General features: G+C 41.0%; 1 protein-coding gene across 6 annotated transcripts in view; it reads left to right on the top strand.

Annotated features, from left to right (window-relative positions):
• tcerg1b (transcription elongation regulator 1b (CA150)) overlaps positions 1–18,510 on the top strand; it is a 109,237-nt gene that overhangs the window by 47,402 nt on the left and 43,325 nt on the right. For 2 of the 6 annotated variants that reach the window (XM_068043189.1, XM_068043188.1), the window contains exons 6-8: positions 9,776–9,805; positions 10,379–10,441; positions 13,062–13,259. In XM_068043189.1, coding sequence (XP_067899290.1) covers positions 9,776–9,805; positions 10,379–10,441; positions 13,062–13,259 — 291 coding nt within the window. The remainder of the gene's footprint in view (positions 1–9,775; positions 9,806–10,378; positions 10,442–13,061; positions 13,260–18,510) is intronic. The other 4 variants (XM_068043191.1, XM_068043190.1, XM_068043193.1 and 1 more) reach the window with 2 other exon arrangements.

The following is an 18,510-nucleotide window of genomic DNA, read 5'->3' as shown; positions in this document are numbered from 1 at the left end:
TTTTAGATTTTATTTTTGTCTCTTGGTTATTGGACTTCTAAAGCTGCATTAATTTTACCAATAATTATCTTGGGTTTAGCTGGTCAAGATTTCAACTGGGGTCCAGTAACAGAAAATAGTAATAAAATTACTAACTCACTTGAGAAGCTCAGTGGGTGAGAATTCCTAGTATAAATTCAATGGGTTGATACAATTTAGTGTTTGAGGTTTGGTGTAGACTTCTGGGTATAGAAGCATGTGGTATAAATTTTGACAAGGGGTAAGAGTTGCATATTAACGAGTAGAATGGGATGTTGGATCAATCCAGAGACAGGCTGTATTCTAACATCACATACACATAGGATAATTCAGGGACTGATTTGTATAACATACAATGGCTGGAGTTGCGTTAGCTGCAAGAATTGCTTATTTCCTGTAAAGCACAAATTTCTATACCGTAATGTAACTTGGGTTATTTAGAAAATGGAGTTAACCTGTCTTTTTTTGTTAGATGTCTCTTATGTGTAGTGACATGGATGCCATGAAAGGTTGCAGAGTGGTGGGACCAAACTGTTTACTTTTGATCTCCCTTTAATTCTGTTTTCTGATCTGCAATGTTCATGTTGTGAAACCTAAAGAGACTTGGCTGTCAGAAGTAAAGGTAGAATATAGTTTTACCTTGGCAAATGAAAATTTTGCAGCACAATTCCAAAACGATTAGCACAGGAAAAACTTAGGCAATTGGAATTAATACATTTCCCAATTCCAATGAATAGATAATGACTAAGCAATCAAACATCTTCATAGAATGAGTCTGGAACAGTGAATTCAGTTTCATCAGTTTTAGTTCTGGCTGTTTGTTATTCTACTGCCAGCTGCTACTACTCCTAATCTCTCCTAGCTGGTGAGTTCTTTTCAATGTCTTTACCCCACCCCATATGTTTCCAGTTTGCTTGGCACTTTTCCATCCTGACCGATTCTCTTCCTTGTCTTCCTGTCACCATGTCTGTTTATCTCTCCTGACCTCATCATACTCTTTTCTCTTGGCCCACCACCCTTCCCCCATGATTTTTTTTTCATTCTCTGTTGGCAGTATTTCACCCCATTTTTTTTCGCCAGCTGTCATATCCCACTGGCTACCCCACTTATCCCAGCATATCCCTGTAATCAGTTCTTCATGTGGGACATTGACCCCATATAAGGCATCAGGATAAGCGGTTTGAGGGCATACTCTTCATCTCAACTCTGGTATTGAAATTCTCTTCAGTTGTGGGCTTTATACAAAACATCTGTTATGCATCTGTGCAGTATGAATGAAAATTTTATTTGACATTAGATTGCTTCTTTTTGATTTCTACCACTTTTTTATAGGAAAAAGTGGACTTGTGTGGTAACATGGCATTCTTTTCGTAAACCAAAACCATTGGTTTCAAAAGGTCTTGAGGCTTCTAAATTATACCTGGAGAATGTTGTAGCAGAGGCTCCACATATCTCCAAAAAGACTCCCCAGCATTTAAAAAAATCTTTACTGTGGCAGTGGTGACGCTAGTTTACCAACTCTGCCTCAGTATAAATAAGAAATTTGTTCATTTCCAGTGTCTGTAATCTGACCACCTATGGAGGTATGGATACTATGAAAGCAATTCAGAGGCACAGAAAGAGTGCCTCCATTTATTGATCCTGTAGTGTAGACCAGTGGCACACAGATACAATTAAAGAGCAGAGCTGAAAAGATTGCTGGGCTCTGTTGAGCACTGCTCGCACAGAGCTAGAACATCTCTGTAAAATTGCCACAAATGTGACTATAGTAAACTGAAATACTTGCTTATGTGGCTCATTCAGCAGTGCTTTTGTTGAAAGCACTGCGTTCCCGTCCTGGACAATACCAAAAACACATAAAAGCAAAATACTGCGGATGCTGGAAATCTGAAATAAAAACAAGAAATGCTGGAACCACTCAGCAGGTCTGGCAGCATCTGTGGAAAGAGAAGAGTTAACATTTCAGGTCAGTGACCCTTCTTCGGAACTGACAAATATTAGAAATGTCAATGGTTATAAGCAAGTAAGGTCGGGGTGGGGCAAGAGATAACAAAGGAGAAGGTGTAGATTGGACAAGGCCACATAGCTGACCAAAAGGTCATGGAGCAAAGGCAAACAATATGTTAATGGTGTGTTGAAAGACAAAGCATTAGTACAGATAAGGTGTTAACGGACTGAATATTGAACAGCAGCAAGTGCAAACATGAAAAAAAAACAGTGGGTAAGCAAACTGAACAAACTAAGATGAAATGAAATAAATGCAAAAAAAAATTGTAAAAAATGTAAAAAAGAAAAAATAACTAAAAATGGAAGTATGCTCTGAAATTATTGATCTCAATGTTCAAATCGATAAACTGGTAATCTCATCACTGAAACATATTGCAATGTACAAATAGCCTTCCCTTTTCCTCGCATAACAGTAACTGCACAACTTAATTGTATATGAAGGCCTTTGGAATATTTCTGACTGATTTTAAAAAAAAACTTGTATAAATAAGGCATGTATTTTTTTTTCTTTTGTCGTTTCTTCCCACTGTGTGTCTGTGCATGTTTGTGTATGTGAATAAGGAGCTCTCCATTACAAGATCAATAGGTTTGAAAGTGGGTAGTGTTGAGCATGGTTCTGTTTGTCATTTAGTGGGTTGATGGCCATGGAAATTTTTTAAATGAAAACTAATTTTTACTATCCATGATCTGTCTTGCAGAATTTTTCACAATTTATAATTTTTTTAAAAAGGCATGTTTCCTTTTTTTAAATTACACATCAGGCTGAAAGAACAGCAAATTAAATGTCCCTAGGCACTTTACAGTAGCATTATAAGACACAGTATGACAGCCACAAAAGATAAGTCAGATGACCAAAAGTTTGGTCCAAGAGGTAGGTTTTTAGGAGTGTCTTAAAGGGGGAAACGAGGTGGAGCGGTCTAGGGAGGGTATTCCAGAGCTTGGGGCCTAGGGGTGCGCAAGAGGCCAGAATTAGAGGAACGCAGATAGCTTGGAGGGTTGTGGGTCTAGAGGGGATTAGAGATAGGAGGGATGACACCATGGAGGGGATTGAAAACGAGGATGAGAATTTTTAAGTCAACACTTTGTTTGGCCGTGAGCCATTGTACGACAACGAGCACAAGGTGATCGGGGAATGGAACTTGGTTCAAGTTAAGACACGGGCATCAGAGTTGGGACCTCAAGGTTACGGAGAGTAGAATGTGGGACATCAGCCAGAAGTGCATTGGAATAGTTAAGTCTAGAGGTTAACTAAGGCATGAATGAGGATTTCAGCAGATGAGCTGAGACGGACGAAGTAGGGCCATGTTACGGAGGTGGCTGTAGGTGGTCTTTATGATGGCACCGGATGAGGTCAGAAGCTCCTCTTGGGGTCAAGCATGAACCCGGGTTTCGAACAGACTGGTTTAATCTCAGACTGTTGCCAAGGAGAGTTAAGAAGTGAGAAATAATAACCTGGAGCTTGAATGAAAACTCAAACTTTATCCATATATTTAAATTCCTATCATCGTTCCAAAAGTTGGGGATTCAAGAACAAGGTAACTTGTCCCATAAATGATCTATATTTTAGTATCATGTTTTTAATCTGATATTGTTCTCTGCTTTTTAGTCCTCAATAGAAACCTAATAATTTAGTGCGAAAAATACAACAATATTAGTTGACTCTTTTCATAGTTAATCAGCAGTGGCTGATGGGCCTCTCGCCTCTGAATCAGAAGATTGCGGGTTCAAGTCTCGCTCCAGAGATTTGGAGTGCATAATCTGGCCTGATAGTTCAGTACTGAGGGAGTGCTACACTGTCGGATGTGCTGACTTTCAGATGACGCTTATAAATAAAGACCCCTTCTGCTCTCCCAGGTGGGCGTACAAGATTCCATGGCACTATTTGAGCTTGGGAGTTCTCTGTTTTCCTGGCCAGTTTTCTAAACTATGATGGTGACCACACTTCAAGAGAACTTGATGAGCTGTAAAATGTTTTGAGGCCATGAATGCAAGTCTTTCTTCCTTTCAGAACAGCATTACTTCCAGTATACAGTGTTGCAGTGCTGCAGTACCTGATTTCTCTCAGCCTAACTGGTGTCCAAAAACTATCCTAACAGTGAACTGTTAATTTTTTTTAAAAACTGTTATAACCTGAACATTTTAAAACTAAGGACCGTGATTGTCCACCTGGACAAGTTTTAATATTAGTCCAATTTTTGAGGATTTTATAATTTGGCATACAAAGCCAAGATGGTATGTCTTTGCACATTCTTCTGTTCCAATTTATGGCTGATAATTGTAGCCATATTAAAAACGTGCTTTACACAGACACATTCTACAGATTCAGAAGAAATTAAACATTTGAAAAGTTTTATATTCTGGTCAACTACAATGTCACCCCCTCTCTGCTCGACTATACTTAGCAATAACATTGAACTAATGCTTCAATTTAAATCCAGGCCTCTGGATTGCTAGCCCAGTTACATAACCACTATGCTATCGTATCCTTCAACTGGCAACAGATTTTTCTAGCTGCTGACATCTCCCCAGCTGCCTCTCTACCTGCCTGCTGTTGTCACCTCTCAGGAAATAAGCTTCAAGTGCCCAGCTACCAAAATTGCGCATGTCAATGGAGGTTGTTACTGAGTTTCGAAAGAGGTTGAAATAGCAGCCATGCAGTAAGTGAACCACCTCCTCTCTATAAATTAAGCAGATATTAACAGTCAGTCCTTTCCAATAGAATATCTAACAATATAATCTCACTGCTGGATATAGGTAAATAATCTGCAATGTTTTAACCCTCAGTCAATAGAATGCTTAATGTAACCCAAGTTATCAGTGCTCCAGGATGGAGCCTCTGTCGTCAGTGTAAGTTGTTTTAATATGTTCCATGCAACTTTAAGAATTTGTCATCATTTGTAATCATTTGGTCTATCGTGCCTGTGCCGGCACCTCAATCAGTTCCACTTACCCTGCTGTTTCCCCACAGCCATGCAAACTTTTTCTTTTCATTTATAAATCCAGTTCTGTTTTGAAAGTCTTCCTTTCAGTAAGGCTAATTAGAATGGTGCAGAGGTTCTGGGATAATGTGGAGTGGCATAATGCCTTCAGTCACAAACTCTATAATTTACCATCTCTTTGCCGTTCAGGGAGTCCCTACGCTACAGATGCACCATTTCAATGGCACCACTACTGGCCGAGTACTAAAGGACATAGCTGCTAGACTGGGTCTGCTGCAGGTGGTGGGGGAATCAACACGAAGGAAAAACATAATTGACCTTGTCCTCACCAATCTGCCTGCAGCAGATGCTTATGTCCATTATAGTATTGGTAGGAATGACCACCGCACAGTCGTTACAGAGACAAAGTCCCACCTTCACATTGAGGATAACGTCCATCGTGTTGTGTGGCACTATCACCGTGCCAAATGGGATAGATTTCGAACAGATCTAGCAATGCAAAACTGGGCATCCATGAGGCGCTGTGGGCCATCAGCAGCAGCAGAGTTGTACTCGACCACAATCTGCAACCTTATGGCCTGGCATATCCCCCACCATCAAGCCAGGAGACCAACCCTAGTTCAATGAAGAGTGCAGGAGGGCATGCCAAGAGCAGCACCAGGCATACCTCAAAATGAGGTGTTAACCTGGTGAAGCTACAACCCAGGACTACTTGCGTGCCAGACTGCATAAGCAGCATGCAATAGACAGAGCTATGCGATCCCATAACCAATGGATCAGATCTAAACTCTGCAGTCCTGCCACATCCAGCCGTGAATGGTGATGGACAATTAAACAACTAACTAGAGTAGGTGGCTCTACAAATATCCCCATCCTCAATGATGGGGGAGCCCAGCACATCAGTGCGAAAGATAAGGCTGAAGCATTTGCAACAATCTTCAGCCAGAAGTGCCGAGTTGATTCATTTCGGCCCCCTCTTGAAGTCCCCAGCATCACAGATGCCAGACTTCAGCCAATTCGATTCACTCTGCGTGATATCAAGAAACAACTGAAGGCACTGCATACTGCAGAGGCTATGGGTCCTGACAATATTGCGACAATAGTACTGAAAACTTGTGCCACAGAACTTGCCACGCCGCTAGCCAAGCTGTTCTAGTACAGCTACAACACAGTCTACTCCTGATCCTCAGTAAGGTGATGGAAGGTGTCATCAACAGTGCCATCAAGCGGCACTTGCTTAGCAATAACCTGCTCAGTGATGCTCAGTTTGGGTTCTGCCAGGGCCACTCAGCTCCTGACCTCATAACAGCCTTGATTCAAACATGGATGAAAGAGCTGAACTCGTGAGGTGAGAGTGACTGCCCTTGACATCAAGGCAGCATTTGACCGAGGATGGCATCAAGGAGCCCTAGCAAAACTGGAGTCAATGGGAATTGGCTGGTTGGAGTCATACCTAGCGCAAAGGAAGATGGATATGGTTGTTGGAGGTCAATCATCTGAGCTCCAAGACATCACTGCAGGAGTTCCGCAAGCTAGTGTCCTAGGCCCAGTTATCTTCAGCTGCTTCATCAATGACCTTCCTTCAATCATAAGGTCAGAAGTGGGGATGTTCGCTGATGTTTGCACAATGTTCAGCACCACTCGCGACTACTCAAATACTGAAGCAGTTAGTGTAGAAATGCAGCAAGAATTGAACAGTATCCAGGCTTTGGCTGATAAGTGGCAAGTAACATTCGCACCGCACAAGTGCCAGGCAATGACCGTCTCCAACAAGAGAGAATCTAACCATCTCCCCTTGACATTCAATGGCATTACCATCGCTGAATCCCCCACTATCAACATCTTAGGGGCCACCATTGACCAGAAACTGAACTGGAGTGGCTGCGAGAGCAGATCAGAGGCTAGGAATCCCGCGGCGAGTAACTCATCTCCTGACTCGCTAAAGCCTGTCCACCATTTACTAGGCACAAGTCTGGACTGTGATGGAATACTCTCCACTTGTCTGGATGGGTGCAGCTCCAACAACACTCAAGAAGCTCGACACCATCCAGGACAAAGCAGCCCGCTTGATTGGCACCCCATCCACAAACATTCACTCCCTCCACCACTGACGCACAGTGGCAGCAGTGTGTACCATCTACAAGATGCACTGCAGCAATGCACCAAGGCTCCTTAGACAGCACCTTCCAAACCCGCGACCAGTACCACCTGGAAGGACGAGAGCAGCAGATGCATGGGAACATCACGACCTGCAAGTTCCCCTCCAAGTCACACACCATCCTGACTTGGAACTATATCGCCGTTCCTTCACTGTCACTGGGTCAAAATCCTGGAACTCCCTTCCTAACAGCACTGTGGGTGTTCCTGCCTCACATGGACTGCAGCGAATCAAGAAGGCAGCTCACCACCACCTTCTCAAGGGCAATTAGGGATGGGCAATAAATGCTGGCCAGGCCAGCGACGCCCACATCCCATAAATGAATAAAAAGAAAGCTGCTAGGAAAATCTGAGACAACACACTTCAAAAGGATTGTTTTGAAATGCTCACACTACAATAGTTAATTTCTAAATATTTGTTTTTGTTCAAAAAAGTGCTGAGTGAGGACAGCAGCATTGCTACATTTGTCCTTGTAACCCCTAGGATAGAGGGAAAGCAGCTCAGTAGCATTTAATCCTGATTAGCACGCAGTGACTGCTCCAGGAATGTGCAGGTGTGTGACATCTGGCAACAAGATCTTCGGTTCGACTGTAATGGCGGATAGTTTTTCAGCGCACCCCACCCAGTCTTGTGTATGTAGAAACTGCTTCTCAGGTGAGGTGCTAGAGGGCTGTAACACAGGGTTGAACTCCAGCAAGTGTCAATCTCGTTTAGGAGAAAATTGAGAAAATTTGGTAGGGTGACTTGCAATTATTGACTCTTGTAGAAAATGCTTTTACCAGAAGAACTGGAAACAAAAGCAAATATCAAAAAAAGTGTTTTGCTTCAGTGAGGTACAAAAGCTTGTCAAATAATACTCTGTGAAAGTGCTCACCTACTTGAGTTTTTAGATTGGATGTCAAAATTACAACCGGAAATCCTGAGCAGAAAACAAAATGTTTCAGCTGAGCGTTTTGTCACTAACAAGCCAGCAGATGGCAATCACAAGCAATATATCTGCCTGATGTCTGTGCCTTCCCTTTGCTGCTTTTGTGAAAGGTGGCATTGCCTGCTTTCACCCTCACTTTTACTTCTCAAGGACACTCAGTATCGCTTCTAACTGGGGGTTGGTAGTGGGGGGAGTGGCAGTGGGGGGCTGCGATGCAGGCATGTTAGTAAACTGACAGGAACCACTAGCAATGCTTCGAGAAGAAAGTTTTCACAATCACATTTCATTTGAGAGATTAGTTTTAACTTGCTTGTTTTTTCATTTATGCTATAAACTCTGAATTCTTGAGTGCTGATGGCTGATCCGGGGTGGGGAGGTCCTAGTTTCAAGTTATTAAGCTCCATAATTTGAAGCAGCTGAATTAACATGCATTTAAGAGGGTTGCTGAAGAATCTGGGAGATCAGTATTGATGTGCACCTCCTTCACATTGATGTACAGACCAGAGAGAGAATCGGAAGCATAAAGGACAACTAGGAGACCCACAAGTGGTTTATAATTTGATGGTGAGATTGTATATTAGAAGTTAATATAGCTGCAATTATTATTGCTAATGTGTGAGTATTTTTATTGGTGGTAATGTTATTTTCTACATTACAATGCATGAGCTGAAAACTCACCAGAAATAAAAGTCTGTTCAGGGAAGTAGGAATTTCCCCTTGACCTGCTCTCAGTCTAGGAGTCATGGAGAATTGCTCCATAGCATTCCTCGGGGACTGTTCTAAGTTACGTGAAGAATAAAAGCAATTCAAATTGCAATTAATTCAGATTTCTATCTTCATCCTAATGATCAAAAATTTAATTCCCCCAGTTATTAAAAAATTCAGGTAAGCACTTCCATTAAGACATGGAAAATATTGAGCATTTCTCTGAAGTTGTGTCCATTGTTCTCATCTGCATTTAAACTTTTATGGTAAATACCCCAATGACTTAGTGATAATTCAAAGACCTACACTGGACTGTGTGATATGTGCTGTGTTTGCTGATGCTGTTAGTTACGGCGATGGAAGGGTTTGGCAAATGGCCTCCCCACCTGCAGTTAAGGAAGAGGAAAATCAACCACTGCTCCTTTCCTGATTCCTAATGTTGATGAAAATTGGATATCAGTTGAGATTGTGCAAAGCTTCAACTCTGTCCTCAATTTAACGCGTGATAACACTCACGAAGCCGTGACCTAGCACCTGTGGAAGTTGAGCCCAGCACAAGTGAGTGACTTTAGGGGAGAAGAACCAAGAAAAAGATGATTAGGTTAGCCTCCACAACTCACAAAGACTGACGTTGTTAGCATTTGACAAAAGCCCTGACATTTGCATAGATAAACTTCCCAGCTATACTTGAAGAAAATTAAATTATGCATTCAGACAACCATTTTTTTTGTGAGAAACTGATTTCTTTGTCAGTGAATATATTTGGCAGGATTTCAATCTGTCTCCTGCTGTGTTGAATTTGAATTGTCAGTGGGGGATAAATTGACTCTAGCTTAGTTTAAAGCTGCATTATACTTTATGATGTTTTACTTTTTTATTTTGCTTTTGAAAGGTACATATATAACTAAATTGGGTTTAGGGGTGTGCATCTATTAATGTTCAATAATGCATACTTTCTGTACATTATCTGAAAGATTCAGTTATTAATTCCTGAGGATGTACCTATGTCAATTCTTGCAGGTTTACAAGTACAGTCTACTCCACTTACCTGTAAGTGCATACCTCAGTTAAGTGTCTTTTTTATGTTACTTTTTTAATGAGGCAACATTTCCCCCTATTTCATCCAAAACATGTGGTGTTAATGTTTGTAATATTCACAGCAATTTTTGCTTAAGTGTGTGTCTCCTACAGATGCATAAGATGTAGATAAATGGCCCCAATTTTCACTGCTCTGTTACTCTGTTCAGTATAGTTCAGGCAATGCAAATGTCTTGATGCTTTCCTAAATTGTTACTGTATAACATGCTAATCATTTTTTTTAAAGTGCCATGATGTGCACAAGTTTATATGTGTTCCTTTTAAATGTATACCGAGGATAAGTGTGTGCATGTCATGGGAATGCACTGTACTACTGAAGCCCCTCGTGTGGCTTTTTATATTTCAGACAATGTAAGACTAAGTTAATGTGCACATTTTTTTTTTCCCTCTGCAATGTTGTACTGTATTTTTCCGACTGGTGATCTAAGTGAGCGATTGGAACATGTTTTTACTATAATGCAGCTTTAAATCATAACAGCTGAAGCCTATCTTTTCTCCAACTCGCTTGCTTATCCATTCTTACAGGTGTAGCAATGATGCAAATAGTCAGCTGCCCGTATGTAAAGACAGTCACTACCGCCAAGAACGGTAATATTTTATCTTGGTCCTTTCTGTCTTATTAGTGGCATGATATTTGAATGTTCTGACTTTATTTTAGCTGTCCAATTTAATATCCATTCCCAAACCTCTTGCTTTATTTTAAGATAGATAGCATTATACAAATGTTCCATCAAAAACAATAATCACTTTGGAGCCTTTATTAAAAGCAGCTTGGATAATACCATGCTCTGCCAGTACCCAGTATTGCTGGGGGGGAAATTAATGTGTAAATTCCCAAGTGGTTTTGCTTGTATTGTATTTGTGTTCATTTGTTCGTGCTTGTGTAAAGCCTTCCTTCATCTACTTAGTTGTGCCATCTGTGTTGACATGTGCTTGTGTGTGCAAAACCCATTTCCTTGTGCATAGTAATTAGTTTATGTGCATGCCTTTTAAGTGCTACCCTTTAATCTGGCTCAGTAACTTTATTCTGCAATTTCTTATGAATGTTTCTTTTGCTTTGCTATTTTTATCGCTGTAGCTTAAACAACAAAAGATGATTCCAATTTGAAAAAGCAAAGCTCTGCCGTTATTATGATTGTGGTTAACGTGGGGTGAAGGCATATTTCCAGCTTTCTTGTGTCGAAATGAGCAAAAGCTTTTGGTGTCAGAAGTTGGAAGTGTTTCACCTGAACTTCTGGATATCAGGGTGCCATTTTGCCACCTTGTCCAGTTTTTTACTACATTGATGAGCACGAGCTCTGTTGCACCCATCCCTCTGGTTTGTATGACCTACGTGGTTAGCAGAAATCTCCTGCCAAATGATTCCAGAATTCTCAGGCCTCTTTATGGCCCGTCTATTTGGATGGCTCCCAAGCATGTTATTATGGAGAAACAGATTGCTGTAATGCACAAGGGTTTTCTTCCAGCACAGTATTGCAGAATAGCAAGACTGCATCACGTGTCCTGAAACCTATCTATATTGTGTTGGGCATTTTAATACTAGCTGGCTTTGAAAATCTGTCAAAGCTGCAGTTCTTGTTCTTTGAGTATCCAGAGTATATAATGATGGATTGCAATGATCCTGTTCATGAAAGGCTAGGATAACTCGCAAGTATTATAAGTGTACATAGTAGACGGTGTGCAGGAACACAGATGAGACAAGATTTGGTTTATCTTCTGAGAACATCACCTTGGAGCCTTTTGGATAGTTTATGTTCAATGTTGTATGTAGGGGAACAAAATGTCCAAGTGGCAACAGATTTAGCACTTGACCAGTGATCAATATGATGCCTTCAGTTTAATTGTAGAAAGCTTGGGCATCATCAGAAAAATAAAACAGAAAATGAAAACTCATTATTTTTTTACTAGGATTAAGCATTGACCTTTGGTATCCCCAACGAGATGTAGACTATTTTATTTGAGAGAATGTCCTATCTAGCTTTCCAATTATTCCATAATAATGGTTTACTGTTGTTGACTGTCTGAATTATATTCAGGGAGCAAATGTGCTGCTGACTGTGCAGAGTTAGTTCATTTTGAAAATCCACGTGTATGAAATGATCTGGAGGAAAGTGAAAATTACAAATGACACACAATAAAATGCAATTAACTTTTGTCCTTTGAACAGCAAGTTAAAAGTTATAAATGAAACCCTTGCGCCATTGTAGCTTAAAGCATTACACAATACCTTCAAATTCTGTTGCACCATCTGCTTTTCTCTATAAATGAACAAAAAACTAAAACTGCAAATTGAAATGAAGGCAGAGGTCTTATTTTACTCAATGAAAGTTTGTATATGTAACACTTAAACTACATTCATTTAGAATCTCTGTTTGGAGATTAAACTATGTCCTTGGCCTGTTGATGATTTGGTTTGGAGGAGGGAGAGAAGTGGGTGTTTGTTTAAAACTTCATGGCAGCTTTTTTTTTAAAGTTGTGCAGTTTTAACTTTTTAAAAAGTGTCTTAGTGCTGACCCACAGACCTAAGTAGGCTTCGAAATTACGGGAACAAGCTGATTTGAAATTGCATTTGAATAATGTTCAACTGCTTTACTTGCAAGCTGTGTGCAGAGATTCCGTTCTGTCATTTCAGTCCACATGCTTCATCTTGCCAGCTGTGTAATGAATCTAAAAGCAGTTGTTCGCACTTATGCATATTTGTGCAGCATTGAATGAAAAATGTGATTGGACTGAAAAAAGCAAAAGCTCGCAATGCAAATTATAGAAAGGGTATTGAAAACATAATTTCCATCTGAAAGAACTTTGACCACTATTTTCTTTTTCCAAAAGTGATTTTATTTGGAGCTAAGTTGATTTTACTGCACTAATGTTATGAGGAACAACTTCTTAGTAATGACTGAATCCATTAACACCAGCAAAGTTAAGGATTATTCTGACACTGTGCACTGGTCAACTAAGAAAGTGATTTGAACCCACTTTTACCTAAGAGCATTAGTGAGAAGAAGTAAAACTGAGGAATAGGGAAGATCACTTTATTGAAAGTTTGGAAATAGAAGTTCTCTGCCTGAGTACATTTTTTTTTTCTGGGGCGGGTAATGTAGCTGAAATTTCTATCAAACTGGTAAAATTGGTCATGTAACTTTTTGCTCTGTCTAAAAAATGTAGCTATTGTGGTATAACTTGAACATGCTGTGTTTTTCCTTTTCAGGCATGTTACCAGGAATGGCCCCACCTATGGTGCCCATGTTGCCTCCACAGGTTACAATAGCTTCTTCAGCCACCCTTCCTGGAGGTATCCCAGGCTCTGAATGGACAGAATATAAAACTGGCGATGGAAAAACCTATTACTATAACAACCGGACCTTAGAATCTACATGGGAGAAACCACAGGAGCTCAAAGAAAAAGGTAACTGGTCATAAATATCTGAAAATTAGTCTGTTGCCCCAGAGATCGTTCTTCCATGTCACCCAGTGTTCACCTCTCCCCTCTTCTGAAGGTGTTCAGCTACTTCTGAAGGACAGTTCTGTGGTTAGTGAGTTGCTACTAGCATCTCTGTAAAGTGGTCAATATTTGTGAAAGAGGCTTGGTGACCAGCGTTGACAGGCTGTTCATCCACAGCGGACATTGTGGCTGCACCTGATCCTCACTCAGCATTTATTCTTATTCAGCAAGGGTCACTGGAGGATAGCAGTGAAGATTAGGAAAACTGGATGATTTTTTCCTCTCCACCTCGGGGCACTGAGACCCATTGTTATGCCACCAGTTGCTGTTTGTGGGAACAGACCAAGGATAAAACCTATCACCTGCTGGTCTGCATACCTTAATGGTACACTGTGTCATATCTTTATTAACTGGGCCATTGTGGGGCTGGGGGTTGCTGAAGAGAAAAAGATAATTGGGGCATCAAGTAAGTTGAAGAAAATTAGAGCTTTTCATCCCAAAGTTAGTACAGCCAAATAAGACTCCTAATTCATGTTTAGAGCTGGTACAAAAACAAACTGACTCATTTCAATTTTTTTCTGCTCCTGGTCAACATAGGTTTGCAGTTAAGTGAGAAGATAGCTTGAATCATTGCCATTCATACAGTGTCCACAGCACAGTATCGCTGATGTAGAAACAATTCCACAAGATCGGGTGGCTAGCTGCATTGCAAATCTACCTGAACTGGGGGTTGATTCACAAGTTGCCCAGTTCATATTATTGGTGGTTATTCATAAGGAAGATTCATCACTTCATGCTTCTGGCTTTGGACATTCCCCGACAATCAGGGGAGGTCTGTACGGGCCAGCAATGTTTTTTTTAAAAAAAGGTTTACTGGCCTCTTACAGGCTACCTGAGAGCTCAATCTGCCCACCGGCAGAACAAAATGGTAATGTCAAAGGAAAATGTGGCAGTGCCTGTTAATTGAATGTTTAGTTGTTTTCAGGTGTTGGCCATTAATTGTGGAGTCACTCATGCTCCTATATATTGGAGCAGAATGAGACTGTGGTTGTTGGGTTTGGAGGTGTATGTTTTATAATCTGTGTGTCTGTAAATAAAAGCTTATAAGAGTATAAAGATTAGGCTCAAGTTCTACCCTTCACTGTCTGGATATCTGTAATAGAACAGCAATAAAAACAGAAAATGCTGGAAATACTCAGCAGGTTAGATAGCATCTGTGGAAAGACAAAAGTGTTACTGTTTCAGGGCCAAAGGGAGTGGTAATGGTACAAGTAAACAAAACAAAAGCGATGTCTAGATGTGTGAATGACCGAATGACAGAATGATGAACAGCTGCTGTCTGAAAGCAAAAACCAGAGTAAAACCAAATCCTGCTAAGCAAAAGGAAATAAAATGGGGGCAGAGGTGACAGTTTGAAATTGTTGAACACTGAGTCTGGAAGGCCGTACAAGTGCCTAATCAAAAGATGCTGTGCTGTTCCTTGAGCTTACATTGAGCTTCATTAAACACTGCAGGAGTCGAGGACAGAGATGTCAGCATGAGAGCAGGATGGAGAATTAAAATGACAGGCAAACAGAAGCTCGGGGGGTCATGCTTGCGGACTGAACCCCATCGTAGTTGACAGGGCCACAGACTGTTTCCATACCATTCCTGCACTTCCTCCTCCCCTCACTATCCCTCCCAGAACTATGATAAGGTTCACCTTGTTCTCACCTTGCAGCCATCCAGCCTCCGTATTCAATGGATCATCCTTTTCCATTTCTGCCACCTCCAACATGACGCCACCGCCTAACACATCTTCCCCTCTTTTTTTTCAGCATTATGAAGGGACTGTTCCCTCCGTGCCACCCTGGTCCGTTCCTCTATCATCCCCAACAGTTGCTCCCTTTCCATGCAAGAGCAGGAGATGCAACACCTGCCTTTCCACCTCCTCTCTCAACGGCGTCCGAGGCCCCAAATAGTCCTTCCAGATGCAATAGCGATTTATGTGTAGTATACTGCTTTCACTGCGTACAGTGTGGTCTGCTCTACACAAGAGCGACCACTTTGCAGAACGCCTCTTTTCAGTCCGTAAGTGTGGCCCTGAGCTTCTGGTCGCCTGTCATTTTAATTCTGCACCTTGCTCTCACGCTGACCTCTCTCTCCTCGGCCTCCTGCATTATTCAGTGAAGTCCAGCGTGAGCACGAGGAACAGCACCTCATCTTTTGATTAGGCACTGTACAGTCTTCCTGACTCAAAACTGAGTTCAGCAATTTTAGACTGAACCTTTGCCCCCATTTTGTTTACATTTCCTTTGAAATTTTTGGTTTTCCTCTTGTTTTCACTCTTGTTTTAATCTTGTTTCTGCTTTTGGATGGCAGCTGTTCATCATTCTGCTGTTTACCTCTCCTCCAGACACCTCTTTTTCGTTTCTTTACTTATACCGTTACCGCTCCCTTTGGCCCTGCACCACCAGCCCTTTTGTCATTTAATTTCTCCTATCTTCCACCCTATCACTGACCTTCCCTTTTTGTTCTTTTTTCTACCCCCCCCCCCCCTTTCACTTGCTTAAACCCTATTACATTTCTAACTTTTCCCAGTTCTCATTAAGAGTCATGGACCTGAAATGTTAACATCTCTGCATAGATGCTGCCTGACCTCCTGAGTATTTCCAGCATTTTCTGTTTTCATTGCAGATTTCCAGCATCTGCAGTATTTTGCTCTTGCTTTTGTTTGTTGCCAGTGTTGTTTTGCCACTTGGTTCAGCAAGACCTCCACTTGTTCCTGTCAGAGTGATGTAATGTTAACAGAATTTAAGATACAGTCTCTCAAATGGGTGTAGTTTCTGTTTCAGTGCCATTTTAAGATTATCCATCTGTTTCTGAAATACTCAACACGACATCTTTTACAACCTTCTCCACTGACACAAAATGTTAGGTTGTGGGCAGGGGGAGAAGAAATTTATGTTTGTAGTTAAACTTTTCAAATCCCTAGATGGTTTCAATGCTCAAGGTGTTAGTGCTGGGGAATGGAGCACACTCTGTTACAGTGACCCAGTATCTGTATCAAGCATTTACAGATAAGGGGTCGCACATTTGGAAGCAGAGTGAAGCTTCCTCTGTCCACCAATATGCCTCAATCCTAACCTCAGAAAAAAGTGCAGATGCCATTTTTCATTGTGACTGCCCAAATAGCGAAGGCTTTTATTTCATCAGTCAGACTGGATTTGAACTCTGGTCCATGAGGCAAACGGCCAGTGTCTTGCCCACTGTGCCACTGTCACTCTTAATTATAAGCAAATAAATCCCTCAAACTAATGCACTTGACACAATCTTGTGTTGTTGTTTTCTGCTCTTCTCCCAAAGACTCTGATTTGTGACATGGTTAAGGTGTCATTAGCGTCATTTCCCTCTAATTTCTGCCCAAGTGGCTATTATTACAACTTTGTTGAATCTCCCGTTGACCTTTTTTTAAAAAAAAAAGTTTGTCTAAATTCCAGTTTTGCAAAGGAAGGGTAAACACCTATTAAAACATGTACAGTGATTCCTCCCTCATTAATACTTCAGAAAACTGCTCCAGTTATTCCAAGGCAGAGATTTGAATGAGATTTGCATCTAAGTGAGAGAGAAAATTAACGTGAGCCAGAGGTACATCCAGTAGGTTCATAGGATTAATGGCTTCCGTCTATATGATTCTATCATGCTTATGCCGCTCTTTGAAAGAACGATCCAGTTAGTTCCATAGCAATGCAAATTTTTCCATTTCAAGTATTTATTCAGTTCCCCATTGAAAGTCACTGTTGAAATCTGTTCCCACCACTCTTTAAGGCGGTGCATTCATCATCATAATTTACTGCTTTAAAAAAAAAACTCCTCTCACCTCTGGTTCTTTTGCCAGTAAACTTAAATTTGTGTCCTCTGATTACAGGTTCTCATTTTCCTTATCAACACCCTTCTTAAATGATCATATGTACCTGAAGAGATGACTAAACCTATAATTAAATGCAGGGTGACTTAATGGACTACTTGCTTTTGCCAATCAAGTTCAATGTAACAAGATTTCAGAGTACCTCTGCTTGTTCATGGAAAGGCTTAAGTAGCAGTAATACATCTTGTACGATTACATATGAACATATGTACATATGAACCAAGAGTAGGAACAGGCCATTCGGCACCTCGAGCCTGCTCTGCCGTTTAATAAGATCATGGATGATATGAATATGGCCTCAACGCCACTTTCCTGTCTGTCCTCCTTAACACTTGACTCCCTTGTCTATCAAGAATCTATCTAACTCAGCCTTGAATATATTCATTGACCCAGCTTCTGCTGCTCTGAGAATTGCCCAGACGAACGACCCTTGGAGAAAAATCCTCCTCATCCGTCTTAAATGAGAGGCGCCTTATTTTTAAACTGTGTCCCCTAGTTTTAGTCTCACCTATAAGTGGAAACATCCTTCCAGCATTCACCCTGTCAAGTCCCCTCGGGATCTTGTATGTTTCAATAATGTCACCTGTCATTCTTCAAAACTCCAGTGGGTATAGGCCCAGGCTATTCAACCTTTCCTCATAAGATAACCCCTTCATCCTAGGAATCAGTCAAGTAAATCTTCTCTAAACTGCCTCTAATGTAATTATATCTTCTTTCAAATAAGAAGACCAAAACTGTACACAGTACTCCAGATGTGGTCTCACTAAGGCTCTGTGTAGCTGTAGCATACTTGTATATCCTATTCCCCTTGCAATAAATGCCAGCATTCAATTTGCCTTCCTAATCACTTGCTGTATCTGCATACTAACTTTTTGTGATTTATGAACCAGGACATCCAGATCCCTCTGTACTGCAAAATTCTGCAGTCTCTCTCCATTTTAACAATTAGCTTTTCCATTCTTCCTGCCAAAGTGGACAAGTTTGCATTTTCCCACATTATGCTCCATCTGCCAATATTTGTCCACTCACTTAACCTATCTATGTCCCTTTGTAGACTCTTGGTTTTCTTGACAGCTTACCTTCCTACCTATCTTGGTGTCATTGGCAAATTTAGCTTCCATGCATTCTGTCCCTTCATCCATGTGATTGATGTAGATTGTAAATAGCTGAAGCCCCAGCACAAATCCCTATGGCATTCCACTAGTCACATCTTGCCAACTGGAAAATTATGCATTTATCCCTACTCACTGCTTCCTGTTAGCTAACCAATGCTCTGTCTGTGTTATTATTGTTAACCCCTCTCCCATG

Source organism: Heterodontus francisci, chromosome 12, assembly GCF_036365525.1.
Source record: "Heterodontus francisci isolate sHetFra1 chromosome 12, sHetFra1.hap1, whole genome shotgun sequence".
NCBI classification, from domain to species: Eukaryota; Metazoa; Chordata; class Chondrichthyes; order Heterodontiformes; family Heterodontidae; genus Heterodontus; species Heterodontus francisci.
The sequence above is the reverse complement of the archived record's forward strand: the minus strand, read 5'-3'. Positions and strand labels throughout refer to the sequence as shown.